Source organism: Oenanthe melanoleuca, chromosome 3, assembly GCF_029582105.1.
Source record: "Oenanthe melanoleuca isolate GR-GAL-2019-014 chromosome 3, OMel1.0, whole genome shotgun sequence".
Classification (NCBI taxonomy): Eukaryota; Metazoa; Chordata; class Aves; order Passeriformes; family Muscicapidae; genus Oenanthe; species Oenanthe melanoleuca.
This window is the reverse complement of record NC_079336.1, coordinates 58,227,030-58,252,111: the sequence shown is the minus strand read 5'-3', so window position 1 is coordinate 58,252,111 and position 25,082 is coordinate 58,227,030. Positions and strand designations below refer to the sequence as shown.

General features: G+C 41.1%; 1 protein-coding gene across 2 annotated transcripts in view; it reads right to left on the bottom strand.

Annotated features, from left to right (window-relative positions):
- Window positions 1-15,140, bottom strand: part of SYNJ2 (synaptojanin 2) — a 64,385-nt gene extending 49,245 nt beyond the window's left edge. Inside the window, exons 1-2 of one of the 2 annotated variants that reach the window (XM_056487211.1) lie at window positions 14,529-15,140; window positions 5,453-5,539 (exon numbers count right to left, since the gene is read on the bottom strand). In XM_056487211.1, coding sequence (XP_056343186.1) covers window positions 5,453-5,539; window positions 14,529-14,649 — 208 coding nt within the window. In that variant the 5' untranslated portion in view covers window positions 14,650-15,140. The remainder of the gene's footprint in view (window positions 1-5,452; window positions 5,540-14,528) is intronic. The other variant, XM_056487210.1, reaches the window with a different exon arrangement.
- Between the last annotated feature and the right edge of the window lie 9,942 nt (window positions 15,141-25,082).

The window sequence follows — 25,082 nt, the reverse complement described above, 5'->3', positions numbered from 1 at the left end:
GAGATTTAAGGCATGACAAAGCTAGCCTGCTTTGCCACTTGGTCCTCCCAGCCTGCTCTGTGAGCTGAGGTAGTCCTCAGACCAGCTCTAACCTCTCTTATTTGTTTAAATCACTCAGGATATGCTGCATAACAGACAATGCAGAAATCCTGTAACACCACAGCCCCAGCCTAACACAAATCTCTCTGATTCCGTACCTTGGAAAAAAGTCCCAAGCCCCACCCTCTGACAGCACTTTCATTCCAGGTGGTATTTGGAGTGTTCCTGGGAACCAGCTCTGGACTATCACTGCAGGAGGAAGACCCTTGCCTGATGTGCATGTCCTCTTGGCACATGGAACAATATCCTACCAACAAGTGCTCTGTGCCTGTGTCCTGCCAATTTTTATTCACAGCACAGATGTAGCCATGGGGTTCTGAACAGAGGTAATGCTCCTATCAACCTCACACAGCAGAATTAATGCTGCCAAAATACTGCTCCACTATTCATCTTTTAGTCATGTCTGCATTAAGGTGTAAGAAATTACTCATCACTAAGCTATACAGCTACACACAGAGAAGACTTTCCCTGTCTTTCCTTCTTTACCAGCAACATCTAGATGGGCCCACAGTTTTAAATTAGGACATGAAAATCCTTCAGATTTCAGTTGCCTCATCATGTCAATTTCACTTGGTACCAACCACCGACCACATCAGCTGTAGACTAGTTACCATACCGCACCTTGGAAAATAAAAAAAAAAAATTCCTTTAACTTACACAGGTAGTTTAATGTACAATCCCGATTCATATTAGCCTTTCTAAACTATACACATAGATGAAAGTGATTTAGGAATGTAAAAACTGCAATTGAAGGTCACAACTGTAGAAATGTCCTTTCTGTCCTTGGGATGCAATCTGGAATGTTTTAAAGAAATCTCTGAAATAATTTTATAGCAAGAAGTGAAGTATTCCTAACTGGTCATACTTTCTATGGCAACACATCTATGAAAAAGCATGACCCACATACAGTATTAAAGAAAAACTTTATTTCAAAACTTACAGACCAAACCTTGATCTCAGATAAGTGGGTACAAATATTCACGCATTGTGACCAAGATAATTGTTTTGCCCCATTACAGTTATCAATTGCTACAACAATCTGGGAAGAACACTTTGAAGAAATGTAAGAAACGTTTTGCTCACTGTGATATGTGCAGAATGCCCTTTTATTAGGTTGCAAAAGAGAGGCAGAGGATGAAGAATATTTAGCACAGAAACAAGACAATAATAATTTCCATCCATTTTTTCAAATACTCTTGTGAAACCAACTGCCTTTATCCAAGTTGAACAGGAAATGCAGTTCTGGTACGTCACACTGTACAATAATAAGCTGCAGTTTCTGTATTTAAGCTGTCTACATGACTCAAAGCAATTGTTTTCCCTGCAGCTTAGGGAATTATTTCAATGTTGCCTATTTTGAGCTACAGTGAAAAGGAGTCAATATTCAATTCTTATTTTGTTCCTCTTAACTGTAACTATTTCACTCAAGACCGTCTTTTCTTTCCAAAATTGATTTTCTCCAATTTTTGTTCTTTCTCCATTCCATCACAGTCATTGCCTTATGTTTCCTCAGACTTTTTTATCTCCACTCCACACATACTCCACTCCATTTGATAGTCCACTAAAATCAATTTTGCCTCTCATCTGTCTTCAAAAATAGCAACAGAACACAACAGAGCAGTACATTCTAACCACCTAGCTGAAAATTCCTGAGGATATCTACAGCACAATTGTGAAAAGAGCCAAGACTTCCCAAATTACCATTTCAGTATCAAAGATACTCCTCTTTCTCCTTCTTCTAAATACAATTACATTTTTAAGAAATGTTCAAAAAGAACAGAAGACAGGTACCTAGCAGTCCTTTTTGCTTTTGAAATTTCTTCCTTTCAACTACACACTGTATATGTACAAGAGTGAGAGTACATACACAATCAAATGAATTCAGAATGCCTCCCCAAATACAGCAGCTGTATTAAACCAAACAACCTACAGGAAGATAGGGTTAAAATATCCCCTTATGTATGCATCTCTTCCTGACATCACAGTATCTGAAAAAAACTACTGTAAAGCCAGCTCCTTTAACACTTTACTTAAGATGCATTTGTCACTGCTAGATCTTCTTTGGCAGCAAAATCTTGGCTGAGGTACAGCTCAGAGACACTGTACAATTCATTCTGCTGCCATCCATCTCACAAAAGAAAGCAGAAGAACTTAGTGAGTCATGTTAACAGACATAAGTACATAGAAGTGAATGTTATTACTGGTGGGAAACATTAACTTTGTGAGTCAGTTTCACATATTTCATCTGCTTTCTTGTGAAAAGCACGATCTACTTTGGCAGGCATACAATGTGATTTATTTGGATTTCTAAGTAGCGATATTTACAGATTAATTAAAATGTTCAGAGACATCTTTCATGTCTTGGCAAAAAGTCTCCCCTTCTGCTCTACAAATATACTCTTAATATCCCAGTGGAATGTATTTTCACAAATATCTCAGCTAATTTAATACTTATGGTCTGCATGTTTCCAGTAGTATGAAAAAATGCTGGTACTCCTGAACAAAGTTTATGCAATCACTGAAGCTCGGTGAAGAGCTAGCCAATTATGCCTTTGTTTGCAGCTGCTAAAATACATTATACATAAAAGGAAAAAGTTACATTGCATTCCTGTGATCGTTTGACTCCCCCTGGCTGGATGCCAGGTGTCCACCAAAACTGCTCTGTCACTCTCCTCCTCAGCTGAGCAGGAGCAAAACAAAAGGAAAGGCTTACGGGTCGAGAAAAGAGCAGGGGAGATCATTTAGCAGTTATGGGCAAAACACACTTAACTTGGGGAAACTAGCTTTACTTATCACTAATCAAAACAGAGTAGGACAATGAGCAATGCACCTTCCTCCACTCCTCCCTTTTTCCCAGGCTTAACTTTACTCCCAGTTTTCTCTTCCCCAGTGGTACAGAGGGATGGGAAATAGGGGCTGTGATCAGTTCATCACACATTATCTCTGCTGCTCCTTACTCCTCATGGGGAGCTCTCCTCACACTCTTTCCGTGCTCCAGAATGGAGACCCTCCCCTGGAAGACATTCCTCCTTGACATTCTCCAGCATGACTCCATCTCATGGGCTGCAGTTTTTCACAAACTGCTCCAGTGTGGGTCCCTCACACAGGGTGCAGGCCTTCTGGAACAAAATGCTCCAGGGTAAATCCCCCACAGGGTCGCAAATCCAGCCAGCAGACCTGCTCCAGACTGGGCTCCTCTCTTCATGGGTCCACATGGGTCCTGCCAGGAGCCTGCTCCACTGTGTGCCTCCCAAAGGGTCACAGCAACCTTCAGGCATCCACCTGCTCTGGTGTGAGGTCCTCCAGAGGCTGCAGGTGGATCTCTGCTCCCCCATGGACCTCCAGGGGCTGCAGGGGCACGGCTGCCTCACCAAGGGCTGCACCAGGGGCTGCTGGGGAATCTGAGCTCAGGCACCTGGAGCACCTCCTGCCCCTCCTTCCCCCTACCTTGGGGTCTGCAGGGCTGTTCCTTTCACATATTCTAACTATGCTCTTCTCCAGCTTCAGCTGGGCAGTTTTTCCCTCCTTCTTCAGTCTGTTATCCCAGAGGCACTACCACTGCTGCTGATGGGTTCAATCTTGGCCAGAAGCACATCTGTCTTGGAGCCAGCTGGATTTGGCTCCATTGGACATAGGGGAAGCTTCTGGCAGCTTCTCACAGAAACCACACCTGTATCCCCTCCTGCTACCAAAATCTTGCTACACAAACCCAGTACAATTCATTTGTAGGGTTAACCTTTTACGTAAGCAACAGATAAATGGATGGAATTCACTTACATGTAAAATGGAAGGTCTAAATCAGACAAAAACCTGGGCTATCTTGAATAGTGAGATAGCAGACATGCATCTTCGGTTTTTTAAACATGTTCAGATGCAGAAAATGTTTGCTTACCTTCACTTACCATTACAGCACAACCCTCTGACTTTTCACTGAATTTTAACAATCCCTTCCAAAGCAAGTCCTGTACCACAACTTGTAACCTAATGCTAGAACAGGGTAGAGGTACAGTGACAAAGCTCAGAAAGGAAAAACCTCACACTTTCAGAGCATGGAAGTTAAGCATATGTTGTTCAGGAAGAAATAAGGATATGAGAAAAAGTAAGGCTGAGAATATTTCACACCCATTTGAAATTATTCACCTTCTAACACGAAGATGAAAACTGGATATATTTGGTTCATACCAAAAACAACCCTTATCTGTAGCTTGAAGAGATTGAATTCAATAGCTACATTCCTTTAATACTACAACAGGATTCATTAGACATCTATGAAGAAAAACAGACCCAAGTGCCAAGAAAAACTAATCACGAGTCCTCCATTTTAAATTACATTAGCAAATTGATATAAATCTCCAGAGAAATGTCTAATTAACTCCACAAGAAACAAAACAAACAAAAAGTCCACATTCATTTAAAAAGACTAGATGGACCTACAGTTTTAGATTATGACACAAAAATCCTTCAGATTGCAGTTGCCTCTTCAGGTCAATTTCAAGTCATATTTCTCAGGCTGCAAAATGATAAGTGGGGTATAAAAAAGACACAAATTATATCTACTGGCATAAATACACCAGTGCTCACACCACCACTGTCTTTAGTAGACTCCTTGACCAAGCATCAAGTTATATGGAAAAGTCTTGTCATTTCTCCAAGTGAAAATTAGAGCTCATTGTAACAACTTGGGAACAACGTGTACAGTACTTTTTTATTTATGCATCTAAATCATTAGTGACTTTTAAGTATTGTGTAAGGTCCTATTATCTTCAAATCAATCACTGCAGTTCTCTTCTTAAAACATGTTATTTCCATTAACATTCCTGCAGGCAGTGCAATAACAAGTCCTTTGCTAAATTAAGATTGCCAAACTGTACAAAAATTTACATCAATGACAATAAACATTCCTTACTATACTATTTGAAGCCAGAGGCCTTCTTCTGCAAATCCTTATTCATATGAATGATGAAAGGCAATTAGGCATTATAGCAAGAACTGGCAATCTGAAGTCCTGTACGGTCAGATGACCATGATAATCACCGTCTAAACATGATCCTTAAAGAAGAGAAAAATTAAGAAATCATAGCTTGCCTTGGACAAATGTGGTAGGGAAAGAAGAATGGCAATTATCTTCAGGCAGCTAAGAATGTTAGACAAAACAAATTAAGAAAAAATCCATCCATCATTAAGTGATATGGTTTTGGCCCAAAATAGAAAAAGCAACAGATCCTTTCCAGACTGTACATGAAAAAGTGCAACTAGCTTTCACAATTTAAGGAATTAGACAACTTTAGCCACTTATTGTCATTTAGCATTGTCTGGGCATTTTATAAGCCCAGTCATACAGATGGTGTCTTACCACATTTAAGCTGAAGCTCTCCTAAGCAGCCATAAGCATCCATGAGTTTTTCATACTGTCCTTTAATTACATCCTTTTCTTCTGGAGCTAAGGAACAAAGAGAAAGGCAGGAAACTTAGTTATCCAGTCCTCATAAAAATTTCAGATTGCTATTATTTCTATTACGTAGGAACCAATGCTACCTAGATTGATTTTTCTCAGTCAATAATACTACAGTACAAAGGTAGAGTTAAAATGCTGTAAAACCATAGAGATTAAAACATGATGGGACAGAAATGCACATCTTCACACAGTGCCCTTGCAGAAAAAAGAGTACTCACTTTATTCTCAAATCAACCTGACTGTTAGTAACAATTTTAGTCTATGGTACACACGCCACATCAGATCCAGAATAAATAAAGAAATACATGACACATGTAAAATTTATGCTGTTCTAAAATAAGAACAAAAATAAAAATCAGTCTTGCCGTAAGCTAAAATATAATATTTTTTCTTGATGTACAAAAAGAGAGAGTATATACTTCCAGATTCTCAGACAGAACTGGATTTTTTTTATGCAGGATAACATGATTTGATGTAGACAACACTAGATGTTGACTTCAAGAGGAATTAAACATATTTTACTGAAGTGAAAATTAGTTAACTAAATAAAAAAGGGTCAGATGCTCATGTTGTATTTGTGCATTTCTGCAACAAACAATTTCAATGGGCACACACTGAACATAGTAAGCCAGACCACAGATCAAACTTGCCACTGGCTACTTTAACATAAAACAAGCATACTTGCTGAATGAGTCTGCATTTTGTATATATTTCCCAATGAGGAGCAAGGTTAATCTCCCAAATGAGGAAAATAGACTGTAACCCTCAAACGTCCTTTTACTTATTAAACTACAGATAAACAGCAACACAGTTCTTTCAGAGATTTGTTAATAATATGCAATCTTATGCTCCTAATTAACTTCAGCAGTTAAAAAACCCCTGAAACCTCTGGGTATAAAAAGGACAAACTGAACTGCTTGGAATGGATGATAGAAGCAAAAAGAAAGAGACAGTTCTCTTTATAAATCTCAAGAGGCAAAGAGCTCAGTGAGAAACACAGAAAATAAATAAATATTGCTGACACTTTGAAGTGAAACGAAGGACAATTCCTCTTGCAAAATCCTTTAACAGAGGCAACCCCCAAGAGTAATTAAAATATGTTTATCTCAATTTTTGCACTTGTGACAAATAAAGACTTGTTTAATTTTTTTCTTAATTTTGTTTTTGCTACCATAGTTTCACAACTTACATACTTTATTTTCTTAGAACACTGAAAATCAGTGAGATAAATCAGGAGAAACTAGCAAAATATTGACACCACACACACCAGTGAAGCAAAGCACAAGCAGCAGAGAATAAAGTGATTTTTACTGGGTAACATAAATCTTTGGACAATAACAATTTAAATACATAGTAATGGCACATTTTAAGGGCTGAGATAGCAAGCTCAGGTCTCAAGCACTTTAAAAAAACCCATATTCATAAAACCAGTTTAGACAGACTATAACAATGTTTCCGTCTTTGAAAAAGAACCTCCATGTCAAGGCTGTCTCATGTATTTAAAAAAAAACAGGTTAAAAAGGTGATGTTTCACTTCCCATAGCATCTTTATTAAGTAGAAAAGTGCAGCAACGATATACTGACAATTTTTTTCTTAAATCTGTTCCCTTCTTTAAAAGCTGTCTACATTAAAATAATCGTGCTAGTTTAAAATGAAAAGAGAAAACTAAAACCAAAATTCTTGCTCCAAATATTCCAGATTTAGGAAGAAATCTAAAACAAGAGAAACACCAAGATTTTTAGATCTGAGACGGATGCAAGAGCTCATAAAACTGCAGGCCAGGCACAATGTGAAAGCATTTCAAAAGTCACTTTGAAAGCATGGTGATACTTTTCAAAATAGAATTAGAACTTGGAAAGTTGGCTGTTAAAAGTGTGTGGTAAGAGAACAATCCAAAAGAATGGAATTTATTTCAGCATGGAATTAGGCAACACAAAGCTCATTCCGCTATTGGCAAGAAGTACCTGCCACTGGCATGTATGGAACCCACTGGAGTCTCCCAGGTCAAGCCAGTGGCATCACACACACGTCAGCTCCTGGCACATTCCCCAAACTTGCAGCCAACAGCTGTGTTTTGCCAGTCCTGGTACAGAAACACTGCAGTTCTGGACAGGCCACTTGTCAGAACCTGCACAGCAGCATCAGCTGGGACAGCAGCACCAGCAGAGCTGCCTGGAAGGAAGGAGCAAGAAAGGAACATGCCAAACAGACACAGCTATGACTGTGGGTCATGAAAACAGAGAGGCCAGAATGTTTTTGTGTCTATGGACCACATTTGGGGGGTGGTGTGTTTAAATTCCCTTTGTTACAGATATTGATGGAATTTGAAGTCTCCTGTCCTATTACACTCCTTGGTGTAATATCCAAAGGACATTATTGCAGAGGGCATGAGCCAGGTCCATATCTTGTTATTAAAAAGAAGTATTTATAAATCTCAAAATCTTACTGAAATCTCAAATAAATGTCATCAAAACCTAAAACATCTCCTAGAGCATTCAAGGACTGCTAGGACACGAGTCAGAATCAAAGAGTGTGGCTACACAGAGAACAAAACTTACTGCTACTTTGTTGGATGAAGAAGGGAAAAATTCTATGAAACACTTTAATCCTTGCAAAACAAAAAATATGCAATAATTCAATTAAACTAAGTTGCAATAAAAATCAATTAAAAGTGACCTTTTCCATGCATAAAATATTTCAGAGCCAAAAAAACTCCACACCATGAAAAGACATACAACTACATTATACCATATGGCTTAACCAACTGTGACTTCCTGCTTGTAAAAGCTGTAATTTCATAGTAGGAACTGGCCAAGCATATGCAGTTTCCTTCATTCAACCCCTCCTTAGGGCTGAACCTCCAGACTTCAGCAAGAACCAGCACAACTCTCAAGCACATGAACCCCAGAAAGGTCAGAAAGAGGAGTAGAAAGAGGGTAGAGAAAGGTACCATAATCCCAAACCCAACACAAAGGACAGACACTGTAACACCTTCAACTTAAAGATAAAAATTAAGGAAAAGCTCTTGAAAAAAGAAAGACACTGGTTTATGGATTCTGTTTCTCCCTCATGATTTTTCAGCCTGATTCTGGAAATAGTCATCTGCTTGGTTGTATGTACAGCTATATGAAGGTAATCTCAAGCATATTTCTAAGTACTTTAAGAAACATAGGTTTGGAGTCATGGGACGACTTTATTTGTGTTATTTGAGGAAAGAGGTGTGAACTTTCTCCAGAAACAGGGAAAACTACAATCAAACAGAAATTTCATACCAAAACTCCCATCTATACACTACCATAAGCATCTTACCTAGAAATAAATCAAATGTCTGGTATTATATAAGTTTAGACAATTAACTCCAAATTGTGTTTTCAGTCATCTATAGACACATTTAAAGTACTCTGTTGTATTTTCATTATCTTTCACCACTAAAATCTTCCTGTTCACATTCAATCCAAGCTACAAAGGCATTATGAAAGTCAGACTGTATTCAGAAACACCATATAGGCCAAGCAGTGCAGAGCTGGGAAAAATCTGTGGTCAGTGTTACAGTTCAGAGAATCCAAATATTTAAAACATTAAACATAAATAAACAATGTATTTACCAATTTTCTAGTAAGATACATTTCTGGTTGAAAACACAACAAAACAGAAAATTGGCATTTCAGAAAGATCAGTTTCCTGATTTTCTATATTAGATTGAGAACAATCTGGGCCTAGTGAGAGATTACGTTTGCATACTTGCACATGCATACATGAATATACTAATTCACAATCAAAGAATAAAGGATTAATGAAATCCCCTGGTTTCTACTGGCCAGCTCCATGTTGCTGCAGGCAGTCAAGAAAATAAAAGGGAAGTCCCTAAGTGATTTCTCTGAAGCTTGGCCATTATCTCTGTGTGGTTTCTACCATATATGACTCATATTTACATAGAAACTTGTAGCATAGAAGCTTACAAGCATACAAGCAACTACAGACATAACCACTACAAAGAATTCATCCCTCACAACCACTACTTGTCTCCTAGCATAGAAAACAAGTCTTGTAATCAACACTCTATACTTACACGAATACATCTTCCCTCTTCTCTGTACCCAGTTTGCATTTTGAAAGAATTGCAACACACACTTTTTCCTATAATCTAAAGCAGTGAAATTCAGCCTGAGAAACCACAGCTTGCAAGTGCCCACTGCCAGCATAACCAATAACCTGCTCTGTAGACCGTTTCCACAAATGGAAAAGTTTGAACAACACTGAACTACAGAAAACTTCAAAAAGTTTGTGCTAGCTGTATGAATATTCCAGGGTAAGAGCAGAAATGAGCCATGGTGAAGGGCTCACTGCATTGGACAGAGTGTAGTGCTTAGAAATAAATTCACAGTACTTACATAAGTATTGGTGTTTGATTTCCATGCCCCACTCAGTGGCATAGTTGCTCACACAAATAAAAAACCAAAGCTAATTGTAAACAGTGAATGTACCTACACCACAGAAACTGCTTTCTATACAAAAGAAGAAAAAGATGCACAGGTAAATAACTGCTACTTCCTGGTTTTGCAAGACTTTACCCTGATTTCACTCTGCTGCATCAGAGAATCACACACACACCTGCAACTGAAGCAACAGAGGAGGCACAGAGCTCCTCCACAGAGTGTACACACACCTTAACTTTATATGTTTGTCTCTAAAAGGCTAACTTCCCAGATCTGTGGGTAAAAGTCAGGAAAAACCTCAGACATATTTGCAAAAACACACACTGTAACAGCTTTGAACTTCTGTACTTTCCAGACATGGTCATTTAGGATTTAACATAACAGGTGATGTAACATCCTTTATGAAAGCAGCTGCAGAATCAAAGAGCTTGTAAAAAAAATAAAAATCTCTGCACCCTTTGGCTCTGCTCTTGAGAAAACATATTATTATGCTGAAATTCAATAGCAGAGCACTCCTGTTGACAGCTTTTCACTGAAACTACCTGCCATAATAAAGTTAAATCACCATATTTTCAGCACTATAGCCTTAGTTTAGTAACTGCCTTGCAGTCCAGAACTCCCTTGTGCAGTTCACTTCATCTGTAAACCACTGAAACTGTGATGTGTTTAAAGTAGGAACAGCATCTGTATCTATATTCCGTGTTGCATTAAGCAAAAACTCCTAAATCAATGACAATTTTTCTTCATCCTTCATTACTCTAGGTTTCTTCCACTGACGTTCTAGTTCAGAGAATTTCTGGAAGAATTGTTTCAGGCTGTCACCCATCTTTCTGGAGATCACTGAAGCTTTAGGATTGCCAGTGGCAAAAAAAAAAAAAAAAAAAAAAAAAAGCCTTCAGCAAAATGTGTCATTCAATTCAAAACAGTGAATTTTACCCTCCACCCTCCAGTGACATCATAAGAGGAGGAATAAAAACTCCCAGCCTCAAAAATACTATTTAACTTACAGTAGAACCACATTACTATACAGATTATGGGGTTTAGGGATATGCAATTAGGTTTCCTGCAGTGATTTTTGATTTCTTGATTTTTTCCTAAAGTTTTTTAATTTAGGTTTCTATTACAGGACAAGTATTCTCATTTTATAAATTGCTGACATTCAGGCAATTAGAGAGCTTTACAATACTTTTCCACTACTGATATCAAGGATGCAAATATTTTTCAAGTATTAAATCTTTGCATGCAGTAAGAAAATTGTGAAACATAATCAATTTGCAACTAAAATTGTCATCATTATCTTTATAACATATCGAGAGTGGGAAAAGTATAAAGTCATGCATTCACAAGACAGCATCAAATTGTTAGCTTACGTATTTGAAAGTGTTTATTTTAATGAGTAGTTTGCCAGAGGTTTATAGCCTGCATTTAACACTGTGTCTGTACAAGTGTGTGGTTTTTCAGATTTCTTTTTTTGTAACACCACTTCTTCTAGGACAATTCTCACTCCCATATGCCACTTGAACTAGGTTAAATTCAACATTGAAGATTCTTCTAGTACAAAATTATTATAGAAGCAATTAAACTTTTCACAAGTGCAGATGTCATGCCTGTTCAAGGGCAGAGATACTTGGTAATTATGGAAAAAAACCAATGAACAATGACTAAAATTTGTTCTCAGGCCTCCACTGTCCAGCTATGATTATTCCTCTCTACAGTTCTGTTTACTAATTGCAAAACTACATGAACTATTGTACAACTTAAGTGATCCAGGTATACCAATCTGCTTTTATTTAGTACAGAGGTTTGCATAAGGCACAGTTGCATAACTCCTCACCACAGGTATCCAATTTTTAAAGAAATTTATTTTAGAAACAGAAAATTAGACAGAGAGGCCAAAACCAACACAATCCTAGGACTAGTATGTCTGAAACCACACATATATAAAGTTTATGTTAACCTCCCACTGTCGCGTTCTATGGTTAGTAACAACCTAAAGGCAAGTCAAACAAAACAGAATTAATGTTGTTTCTGTTACTACCCTGCTGTGAAGCTTCCTCTTCACAATTCCTCTAAATTCACCAGCACAATACCTACTACTGGTTTTCCCTCCTTTTCTGGTCCTCTGCTGCATAAACAGAAGAAGTTATCTAAACAGGCTCCACTAGACAAACCAGCTTTTCCTACAATACTGGAACCAACCCAGGAAGAAATAGAGGAATCAGATGAAATAAAATGACAAAATTATTACCATGGAGTTCCAACACAGACACGATTACAGTTATGTCAAGACATGACACTAGAGAGACTATATAAATCCTATAATCATAGAATCACAAAATCATAGAATCATTAAGATTAGAAAAGATGTCTAAAGTCATTGAGCCCAACCATTAAACTAGTATCACTGTGTTCATAATTTAAACCATGTTTCCCAACTTCCACATCCATACAGGATCACCTCCAGGCACAGTTCCCCATAAGCCTGACCATCCTTTCCATGAAGAAATTTCTCATAATCTCCAATCTAAACCTCCCCTGGTACAAATTGAGGCTATTTCCTCTTGCCCTGTCACTTGTTACCTGGAGAATAGGCCAACCCTCACTTGGCTACACCCTCCTTTCAGGCAGTTGTAGCAAGTGATAAGGTCTCCTCTGAACCTCCTTTTCTGCAGGCTGAACAACCCCAGCTCCTTCACCTGCTCCTCACAGGACTTGTGCTCCAGATCCCTCACTGGCTCCACTGTCCTTCTCTGGACATGCTCCTATTTTGAGATAGACCAGGATGCCATCAGCCTCTTTGTTCACCTGCACACACTGCTGGATCACATTCAGATGGATGCTGAGCAGCACCACCAGGTCCTTTTTGGCTGGGCAACTTTCCAGCCGCTAAATCGTTTCAGGTTTAGTAATTCAACACTGGGGTAGAAAAAACTACTCTATGCTGATGATTCCTTTAATTAATGAGATTTCAAATCTTTCCAACCACTGGTCATACAGGTAGCTCAGGGCTTGCTAGGTGAATACTGCAGTCTCCATTTTATTCATGCACATTGGCTATAGGAAGTGAAGCTGCTTTAGGTTTTTATCAGAGTAACAAAATACAGACCAAACCCCATTGATATCAATGTAGAGTTTTAATGTCAACAGGTTTTAGAATCAGGGAAAGTGAATAAAGTGCTGCTCAGTACTAACCAACTTTTCACTGCCAGTTCACTGAAAACTGACACAAAAACCCCTCTAGAAAAATGCAACACATTTATGGCCACTATTACAAGAGAATTTAGCAAGAAACGGAACCCTCAAAATATTGCACAATATAAAACTCCAATAAAATAAAAGAAAACAAAACAAAAATTCCCACAGTGTGGCAATAACATCTTTTCCATGACTGGTCAAAATTTTCCCAATATCAGAACTATTCTTGTGAAAATCAGCTGCCCCTCGATGACCTTTCTGGCTTTCTGTCACTCCTAAAGTCCCCAATACCTGAAAATCAAGCATTTTAGTTTGCATGTCCTGCCAGTGTACACTGTGGAAGATTCAGCTTAGTGGACCCAGGTCTTGAGGTGACATTGTTACCGATGTTGTACAAATCACAATGTACACACAGATCTTACTACAACAGTTTGAGCTGCATGAACACGGACTCCTACAATGCTGTGAACAGCAGCATGATTGCAGGCACAAGTATTACACAGAAAACAATTTAAGAACACAGCACAAGCATGTGTTCCCCTACACTGCTTTTAGCCCCTTACATTCTCAGTCACCTCATTTTTCTGTGTCTGCCTCGACATTAGCAACATCAGCACTGCATTAATCCATGTGTAACAAGTATCATAAGCACGAGGTAAGACAACCCTGAGACTGCTATAGTAAGAGCCAGACACTCAAGTAACCAAACACCGTTCAAACCACAGGGGCACCACAGCAAGAAACCAGGGATTCTTTACGGGAGACAAATCTCAAGTCAGTCATCCCGAAACACCTCCGCGTGCGCTGGCTCTCCTCAGCGGTTAAGCACTTGATGTAGCTGAGTAGAAACTTCCTCAAGAGGCAGTGGACCCCCTCCTTTACCTGGGCCCTCCTCTGAGGTCAAGGCTGTAGAGGATAAGTCCTGCACACCAAAGGCGCCCTGTGCCGAGACCCCGCCGCCACCGGCCAGCCGGGTGGCCTCTTCTGCTTCCTCTACCCCGGCTGCTGGTGAGGAGGCTAAAGACACCCAGAGCAGCGATGGGACACGGATCGGGAGGAGATGCTGGCCAACCCTCCATGCACGGCACGTACCGGGGATCAACCAAACGCGCCAGCAAATGCCCAGGCCCGGAGGGCCATGCTGGAGGTCGGGCTGTAAGCGAGGCGAGGCGCTCCCCGCAGTCAGCATCCCACTGGACGTGAGGGCCCCCCCTCCTCTCTCCATGCCCATGAGGAAAGCGCCCCAATGCTCCCGGGCACTGCCTGCTGCCGCCGCACCCCAGCGTCCCTTCGCAGGCAGAGTGCGCACCCACGGACACCCACGGCCGCCCCACGCACTTACTGAGCGCCGCCACGGTGCCGGCCTCCAGCAACAGGCAGTCCTGGCGGCTGCGCGCCTCCAGCAGCGCGCTCGGCCCCGGCTCCTGCTTCCAGAGCAGCCGCAGCCCTTTGCTCAGAGCCATGGGGGCCGCCGGGGAGCAGGGCGCGGGGGTCCCGACGGAGGGGGTGGCGAAGGAGCCTCCTTCTCGTCGGGGGCACGGCGCGGCACTCGGGAGCTCCGGCAGCCCCGCGGGAGCTCCTCCGGGCGGCCGTCCCCGGTCCTGGCCGCTTCTCCCAGGAAGGCGGGCCAGGAGGGCGGCCGTGCCCCGCAGCCGCTCGCCGGTCACCGCCGCAGGCCTCCGAGCGCCTCGGCGGGCGGACCCGCCGCTGCGTCCGCCTCCTCGGGGAGCCCCTGCTGCGGCCGGCGGGGCGGGAGCGACCTTCCCCTTCGCTCTCCGCCTTTCTCTTCCCACCCGCGGCTAACTTTGCAGAGTAAACTTTGTCCCTCTGGCTCCGCGGCTCCTCCTCCTCCGGGACAGGTAGAAGCGGCCAGCGGGGCGCTGCCCCCCGCCCTGCCCGTGGGTGAGGGGAGGAGCGGCGGCCGCGCTACCGAGCCCGGCGAGGCGCTGTGGGCCCCGGCACAGCCGAGCTGCTCCCAGCTGGGCTGTTCCTGGTTTGGCTGCTCCCGGCCCTGATTGCCCTGGCTCGGCTGTTCCCGGCTGTGCTTGCCCCGGCTGTGCTTGGCCCGGCCCGGGGGCCCGCTCCCCGCCCCCGCGGGTGGCGAAGGTCGCCGTCGAGCCGGCGGGAGCGCGGGCGGCCCAGCAGCGCCGTGAGGCGCCGGGGCTGGTCCCTGGGCTGTTCCCTGGGCCGGCGGAGCCGCGCTCCTTCCTGATTCTTCCCGGGCTCCTGGCGCCGCTCCCCGCTGGCACGGAGCTCCCATCGGGGCTGCTTTCCGACTGTGCGCTGTCCCACGGCATAAAGAGTTTCGGGCAAAGGCACAGTTCCCGTGTTGCAGGGTTCCCATCGCAATTCCCTGTTGCGTCTGTGCAGGGTGAGCTCTGTTTTTTTCCTGGAGTTCACCCAGGAGTGGATTGAGGAGGTAGGCACAGTGTGTTCGGATGAGAGAAAAACTCGCTGTAATCTCTAGCAGAAAATGTAGTCCTATTCATACACGGGTAAACCAAGCAGAATTCCAATTTTTTAGCATCACGAATTTTAACTTGAATTAAGATGTAGAGAAAAGTGCGAAATTCCAAATGCCCAAACTACCATCTGTTATTTTTGTCTCACATTTACGTTGAGGACGTCGGTCATGGGTGTGCGCTGCCGGGTGAAATGTCACAGTCCTGCCTTCTTTAGATATGATGGAAATAAACTGAAAGGCAGGTACTGTCTTTCTGTCACACACATCTAGCTTATTTATTTTATAACCAGCAACAGTTCGGAAAGGAGATTGATTTTACGTTTGTTTATGGTGCCTCCTTAAAAAAGCATTTTTAAAGAATCTGTGTTTGCATAGGGCTTTTTTCCTCCTCTGATCCTAAACTTTGATTATAGTACGAAGGATGAGATTAAAAGTACTGGGCAAACAAAAGAAATCACCCAGAAACTGTATAAATTAAGTGGCCAGGATGGAAAAAGCAAGACGGTACATAGCTCAGAGTTTGGGAGTTTTAGAGGATGTAAGAACATAGATTAACCATCCTCAATTTTAAACGGAAAAGGGATGCCTTTCTAACAGCTACCCAATGTGAATGGTAGTTTATCTTTTCATCTTTCACTCTTTCTCTAGAGAAAAGTGCTCATTTGACATAAAATACTTCAAGTATTGCTTAATCAGTGCTGCCCAAGAGAGTTGTATCACATTACTTTAAAAAGTTGCCCTGGATCATATACTTATGTGTTTAAAATTAGCAGCAAAAAAACCCACTCCTTTTTTTTCTTTTTTCTTTTGTGTGTGTGTGTGTCTTTGCCTTTGAGGAATAATTCTTCACACTCCCCTTTAAACTCCATAGTGAGAGCAAACTCTCACTGGGAGGACATTGGTAGGTCCCTGTCTATTGTCTGTTTTAACTCCTTAGTAATTTTTGTTATCGGTTCTTTTTGCTGCAAATTCCAAGAACACATAATTTAGGATTGTTAATAAAAAGTTGACTGTCAGATTTGTTGGGTAAAATACTGAAGAAATGATTGGTGCACCTCAGATAGCATATTTTTTAGCATCTCACATCCTTATGAGGGGATAAGGATGCGAGAGAAAAACTCAGATGAAGGTGGCAAACTGGAAACCTTTAGCAATGTGTATGACAAAACACTGCTTCATTGGTGGCTCTCTGATTGAGTCTGTTCTAATCTGTTACAAACAAATCTCTTCAGTGTGTTCCAGTTGCAGTACAGCCACTCAAAAAGCAGTAAATCAGTTAATCAGGCTTTGTGTTAGAAACACAAGCCTGAGAAAGCAACAATCAGAAAATGGTGAAGAGTAGCAGTAAATGAAACCATTCATTTTATAAACCTTCTTCTCAACGAATGCTATCCAAATTTAAAGCTCATATAGTAACCTTCCTTGATATTTTGGGGATGTGTGCAAACTGTTCTTTTGATAAGATCTTTTCATCTAACCAGACTCTCTGTGTTTCAATGCATGGAAGTCCATTTCTAAGGGAAAGTGTTGAGACTGACAGATCATCTTTTAGCAGAGTTATTTGGAGTTGAGCTGTCTTGCTCTGGACTTTATGTATGTGAGTATCATGGAAGCATAAATTCCTGCAGTCTTTTGAGGAGTCCCTCAAGTGAACTCATTCCCTCTTGCACAGCACTTGTTTTCACCCAGGCCATACACCCTCATTACCTCCTCAGCAATTCTTCATTTCATCCTCCTTTCTCTGTGGAGTTTTCCTTCCTTTTAATATCCTGCCTTGACAATTTCACCATCCTAGCTCCTTTACCCTCCTTCATCAATCTTTGATTCTTTATCACTCTTCCTTTGAGCAGTCACAGATGTTTTGTGTTGCTTTTTGAATGTTCCCACAGCTAAAAAGTGGGAGGTGATCTGATGCTACTGCCCCTGCAGACTTCAGCTGGGAGAAGCAGTGGGTCTGTGGGCTTTCTCTGCTATTCAGCTTGCATAGACTAGCAGGACTATTTTGGAGGATGGAAGCAGTGTCCCTTTGCTTACCTTTTCTCTTTCCAAATCCTTTTCCAGCTTCTGTCTTCATAGAGGCAGGGAGATCCTTCTCTTTCTGTATCAGAAGGGGGAGGATTCTTCTGATGTTTGCTGACTGTGGAACTATGTAAAATGCAGTTCAAATAAAATTGTAGCAGTGGTATAGGGCAGCCTCCATCGTAGGAGGACACAGCCTTCAGCTACTAAATCAAGTCCAATTTCTGTTAACTTACCCGTGGCATAAATTGTGTTGAAGACAATGTCCACACTGGGTTTATGCAGATTTTTAATCATTCAGCTCTTATCTCAGTGGCAGAAATCACGTCAGTGTAATTTCTGAACACTTCTATCTTTTTCAAAGTCACTCCATTTGGTCTGAATTTCCAATTCCTTCTCCTCCTCAGCCTCTCGTTTACCTTGGAAGTATTGCCATGCATTATAATGACTCCTGCTCCTAGCTCCTTCTGGTAATGGATGTTTCCAGGGTCCAGATAATTGCCTCCCTGGAAAAAAAGTCCTGCATGCTTGTCTTAGCAGGTGGCATTGTTTGTTTGTCTGAAGACCATCTGAAGAGGAGCAAAAGGATGTTAAAAAACAGAGTTTGGAAGAACTGCATAGAGCAAGGGGTATTTGGCTTAGCTGTCTGCTCTCAGTCTGGAATAGCTGTGTGAACCCCATATCCTGGACTTTGGGGTATAGGATGAGTGTCCCTGTAGTATTACTTGTCTGTCTTTATGAGTGAACTTTGCAATCTGGGGCTCTGCAAAAAGCTTTGGTGATACACTGTAGAAACAAACAAAAAATATACTTTTCTTTGTCCAGTATTATGCTACTGAAATAGCTTTTTCAGTAACATTTTGAAGCTCTGAGATTAAATATAAATTTACTTATGATGGCATTTCCTCAGGATTTTTGGCCACTTGCACTTTACCTCAGTGGTCACAAGTTTCTCAGGAAATGTGTGTGCTTACAAGGTCATTGAAAACAGTTTGGATTTTGCCTTTTATGACAAACTTTTGACTTTAGCAAGTAAAGAAGAAATAGGGGAAATACCTCAGCATGTTTTTTCCTGCACATGGCATTCAAAACAAGTAATTGGTCCCAATATGCAAAAACTTCTACTATGTTTCCAGATTTTCTAGTTAACATTAGAATGAATTTTATTTACAGCCGAATTCGACACGGAGAAGCATTTATAACTTTTAGATTAAAGTGCTCAAAATGTTGCTCTGAAACTAACTGTGGGGTTTTGTCACCTCTTACACTGTCAGTGAAATTGAGAGAAGAGCTTTCTATTCTAGTTGGTTACACTTCTCTTGGCCTGGTAAAGAACTGTGTGTGCAAAAGACATCTGGTACTTTGTTACAGAGACAGTCCAATATAGTTTGTGCTAGGTCACTGTTACTCACCAACATAATTTCCTCAAGAATAACTGAAGAACATGAGAAACATGAGTGATAAATTAGTATGCTTTGTTCATTTAGATTTTGACAAAGAATGTTTGATCTTGCCATGAGTGTAAGAAGAGTGATGCAGGGACATTTTTTTTGCTTCAGTTAGTGGAAATATTTTCAAATTTCCACTCCTGTTTACAGCCTTTCCTGACAAGCTCCCCTTATTCCTTGCCATCGGGGTCTGTGATCCTTACAATCAGAAAAAGAAACTTTTAATGCTAATTAGTCTGTATCATATTACTCTATAACCAAATATTTGGAGTAGGGGAGGATGGGTGTGCGGGCTCAGACTCGAGCTTCTGGTTCAGCAGGAGCTAAACATATGCCTGACTTTAAGTATATCAGTAGCTTAAATCTCGCAGCTCCTTGCTTGGGTGAACAAACTTCCTTCTCAAGTGAATAAACAGTGCAGGTTTGGCTGCTCAAGGTGGTTGGACTGGAAGCAAACTAGCTTTAGGCTCAGACTGTGTCAGGGTCTATCTGGCTGCCTGCTGTAGCTCCAGACTGGCAGAAGATTGGGCTGTGAATTCAAGCTCTGAAGGTGTATCAGAAGTGGTTGAAAGATGCTGTGGTGAAGTCTTACAAATGCTGCTAATGAAAAACTGTGTTGCTGCGAGGTCAGTGGAATTTCTCACTTCTTCTTCCACCTGTACTTTAACTTAGTGTGTGCTAAGTGAAAGAGGTCTCTCTAGAGAGGCAGATCGACTGCATTCACAGGCACTAGCCTTTTCTTATTAAGAGACTATTTTCAGTAACAGCAGCTGTTTTAAAGCTTAACATTCTTCATCCCAAAACTATGTGCAGAAGAGCAGCATTAGTCAGATGGCGTTTATTTAGGCAGCAATAGCGACCAGACAACCAGATAAAAATTTTATTCTTTCTTCCAGACTGACATGTTTATGTTAGTTGTAGGTATCCCTTTCTCATGTTCAAAGGACTAGGAAGCCACAGAGTTTTCCACTGCTCCTTGCCTCATTTTCGGTAACTCCTGATAGGAAAAACAAAATACTTAATAAAATAGAAAAATTGAATTTAATGTGGGCTGCTTAATATCTGCACAGAAAGAGCTGCAGCAAGTATGTTGGCAGTTTTTCCTCAGTGAGCACATGCCTCACCGGGAAAAATTGTACACACCTCTCTTGCTTATCAACAGCGAAAGCAGAGTTTATTGACTACCCCATATCAAGGCATATGGATTTGATGAGGCAAAAGAAATGCCTTCCTTTTTTCCATGAATCAGCTATGAAGAAAACTCCAGGAAGGAGCAATCCCAGATTGCCAGTTATGGCATGTCAGCAGTATATAGTGGCCATCATTGTCACAGATGGTGTGACACTGGACTACTGGAAGAGATTGCCTGCAATAAAGTGATTCCTAACTTCATTCTTATTTAAGAATTTAATTATTCTGTTGGTGCTCTGTATCTGTAAGAAGGAAAAACAGAGCTTTCATGGTTGTTCAGAAGTTTCATTGTCTGTTGAGATGTTGTAACTAGCCAGAGAGAAACAGATGAATACAAGAGTGGACAGTGCAAGAACACAACAGAATGCTGATTAGGATTCAGATAATGGACCTGAAAGCTAAATAATTTAAAATAATAAGACCCTCCCTTGTATTTTTAGAGTAACCAAATCATACAAAAATCAGGAAAGTCAAGGACAAAATACAGTCAGGCAAGTGACAGCAGGACTTCATATGTTTCTGGATAATTTTAATGGTACACTATTTACTGAGGAAAATGTTAACTTTTGATCTCTCTTACTATGATTCATTTGTAAATGAATTCTGTTAATATAAAAATCTTCAGTTATTTTGTCCTATTGGGTAACACAGACTGTACTATAAAAAAAGGAGCAAAAACAGGGTAGATGAGACCTATAATGAGGCATTTAGTAATGGGGGGTTGGAAAGAAAAGGCAAAGAGAACAGCATTTCCGTGTTTAGTTCATAACTAATTAATGTTAATTCATTTAAAGCTTGTTGAATTCTAGTTTGCCCTCAGTGGGATCAGATATTCGAGGGAGAGTATCTTTTATGAATTTTTTGTGTGTAAACATTAGTGGGAGTTGATTGAACATAACAGGACATGTTAACTGAGGTTGTGTCCAGTACTGGCTATTTAATAGTATTTTATAACAGGATTTTGTTAATTAGATGAGCACATGTTCTGTGTTAACAGAAACATATAAATTAACCCAATGGAGGCTCATATCTTAAAGTTCTCTCACATTCCAGTTCTGTTTTTCTCTTCCATATAAAACACAAAGCTAAAGTAAAACTAAGGATTTTTTTTTTTCGTGAATGTTGGACACAGCCTGTCCATTTAAAAGTTTCAAATTTATTCAGGTATTTGCATGGGAAAAAAGGGTTAAAATGGTTTTCTATTTGGAGAACACATCTTTAATACAATAAAATCAGGCACCTCACAACCAGTACCACCACCCTACAACTACTGAGAAAAGCCTTACATCTCTGGAATGAGTAGGTTAATCCCTCCAAAATCTGAAATACAATCCAGAATCCCAATTGGTACATCAAAATTCAGTGGGAAACATTCCCCAGGGTTAAGGTTTGGGATTTGTTTGCTGCATGTTTCTTAAGATATAGAATTTCTAGTTCATGCCTTTGATAATGGACTACTGGTTGTATGCCAGATACTAACCCACAGAGCAAAAAGAGTAATTCAGTCACTGTCTAAAAGGAACAAAAAATGTCTTGCATGCATAGATTCACTCTTCTGTGATCAAATGTTCAACATTTTTTCCATTTGAGTTGTTTCCAGTACAGCATATGTGGTGCTTTTAAAATGAAGTTAGGCTTCTTTCTCTCATTTAATTTTATAAACAGATGCTTTGTGGTATTATGCCTTATGTGGTATTATGTTTTAGAAAGCCCTGTCCATTAATTTTCAGGTTTGGGAGGGGTTTCAGACCAAAGAGCAAGGGGAGCAAGAGGCAGTGTAATAACACATACCTATGAAGGAAGAGAACGTATTTATTTACCTGAAAGAGTGGGGGTTTGGGGTTCTTTCAATTGCTTTTTGTGAAGCTTGGATGGCATTGGGCAGTAAATCTCAGGTGTTCCTCTGCGTCTCAGCAGCTTTGTGGCAAGATAACTTGGACTGAATAGTTTGAAAAGACAGTAAATCAGACTAGTTAATGGAGTTCCTCAGTGTACCACCAGCATTGAACTGGAGAAGATAAAAGAAAAACTAAAACAGTAAAATAGAGCAACCTGCTAAGGAGTCAAGCTATTTCACAGCCCCATTTATGGTGAAGGCAGAGTGAATAGCATGTTTTTCTTGAAAGGAAAGGAGGACTGTAGCATGAGGTGTTATCTCTCAGTGCTTCTCTAAAGGGGTAGCTGACAAAGCACAGTGTGTGAATGAGGGGAACAGACCAGAAAAGAGAAGAATAATAAGAAAAAGAGGGAATACCAAGTTTAAAAGTTATTTGAACAGACATTTTGGTATGTTAAATTATTCCTAATGCACCAGTTAAATTCACAGACTATGTGCATGTGCAAGTAAACATAATTAGGCTTCATTCTGCTTGCTAGTCAGTGTTCGGGTTTTTCTGACAATTTGACTTGTTTATTTAGGTGGGCTGTTCTGCTTCACTAAAACAAGATTTTTGTATTGCTTTCACAGAAAGAATTGCCTGTACTTCTAACTCATGCCACATTCACAATTAACATATAAATCATTATGGGGGTCTGAGGGCTGACTGGAATGATACATTCCCACCCAGGTTGCAGGTGGTTTAGATTTCACTATGCCTGTAGCTCTCATGTAATCCCTCAGCCTGGGGATGGGTCATGGCACACATAACAAAAATGATTATTCCATATAGGTGAGTGAGTAGGCTAGGTTAGGGCTTGCTGGCTCAGCTGGTTGAAAGCTGCAGGAATTACAGTTAACTCATTTGCAGGCTACTCTTCTTTTTTTTTTTTCTGCTCCAAATAGGTATGTGTGTTTATCTCAAAAGTTACCTGGGTGAAAGGGAGGTGAGAAACCATCTTCCTCTGTAGGCTGCACTCAATTCCTAGGACATTTCCTTGCTTTCAGCCACCATTACAGGCACCTCAGTTGTACCAGAGACCCGGGAATGCTGGTGTGCAAGGGAAGGGTTGAGCATAGAGTGTGGGCAGGCCAAAATAATCTCAGCAGTTTGGCATGGAGGGGGCGGGGAGTGAAAAGACCTTGTGTGGGTGTGACTGGAAAAGCTCAGCAAAGCTGTAGGTTTGGGAGAAAGCCAGCTCCTGGGGTGTGAAAATTACTGGGCCATGTAAAATAGCTTTGAGGGCAGGGAAAGCTGGAGCTCATGTCATCCCTCTGAAGCCAAGAGTAAGAGCCCTTCTACTGTCACAGACCCTGTCCACTGTGATTCACCTTATGCAATGTCTGTTTGCTGCTGTTGTTGTTGCCTCTACTTCAGTAGCTCTTTGGATTGCCTTCCTCTTTGTCCTCCTGCTTCATTCTCTGGTGCTGTTTGCCAGGTTGGTCCACTGTTGGTTAGATTCTGTAATTAGTGACCCTGATACACAGAACTATTGCAATTGCTTCCTGTGTCCTTTAAAAAAATGGGTGCAGTGACAGATTTCCTGTGCTGCTCTTACAGACTAGCTATCTTGAATAATGTTCCCTGCATATTTTGGTGGGAATTCAGCAGAATTTTCTCTTTACTTATTCCAGAAATTTGAAATGGACTTTGTCCGGTCTTGGAGATTTATTGCAAACTACATGGAAGGGCCAGAACCGGTGCAGATCCTTTCCAAATGGAAACACTGATGCACAGAGTTCATAGTATGCCTGCATAAAAGCAGAGATGCTCTGTGAGTTTAAGAATGCCTCTGGGAAGTCAGATTAGTTAATCTCAATTTAATTCTAGAAGCTGCTGCTCAGAATGGATGAGTCAGGATACAACATATTGCAGAGAAGTCTTTATGACTACTTTTGAGCAACCTGCTGCTTTGAGCGCCACATCTCTACATATTGATAAGGGTGATTACATTACTTTTTGTTTATCTGCACTTGAACTAATAACCTAATGCTGGCTATTGAGTTTAACTTAGTGGTGGCTGGAGTCTTATAGGAAAAAAAATCTAAGGTATCCTGAAACAGATTTCTCAGAAAGTTTTGCTACCATGGCAGAAGTCAGTTACACTCACACTCAACCTTCTCTCTCCCCTCAGGGCCAGCAGCTGTCTAACACAGCCTCTGGCAAAGCACTGGGCAGAACCACTTTGCTCTGTAAGTGCTAAGTGACCCTCTCTGCAGAGGGTCAGCTGAGGTGTCATTGCATCCTGGGACTGAGGCAGAACCAGACAGTGACAGTGCACATCTGTCCTGTCTTTCTCCATGCTGCAGAGTTCATCACCAGACCTGTGTGCCACACACACACCTGGATCCAGCCAGGGTTCAGCAGTGGACCTGAGTTGATTCCTGTTCTCTGGCTCCACAGCAGTGAGAAACATCCCAGAGCCTAGGTGTAGCTGCAGCTGCTCCAGCCCCCTTGCCAACACCCATTGTTTACTTGTGGGCTGGGTTTGGGGATTTTTTTTCCTTGACAAAAAATCCCCTTCAGAAAGGGCTGGTTTATTTTACTATTTAAAAATTACTTAAAACCACTAGTCATTCTTATTAGATTCTAATACTACGTGATTACAATATGAACTCCTTGCTCAGAGGGGAACTGTGCCAGACAGCACCTACAAACAAATTTTCTGAAATCCACTCTTACTCCAGGAGCAGCCCCTCAATTCTCTGTGAAATCACTGCAGTCCTTGCAAGTTGCCCTTTTAATTTTACAGCACACTTGAATAGATCCCAAATCCTGCAGCCATCCTGCAGACTTATTTTGTAGTATAGCAGTCTGTGGATAGCAACCTCCTCTTACTGATTGTGAATTTGGTTTAAATTTGGAAGACTTTAATAAACAGTTGCATTGTGGGTTTG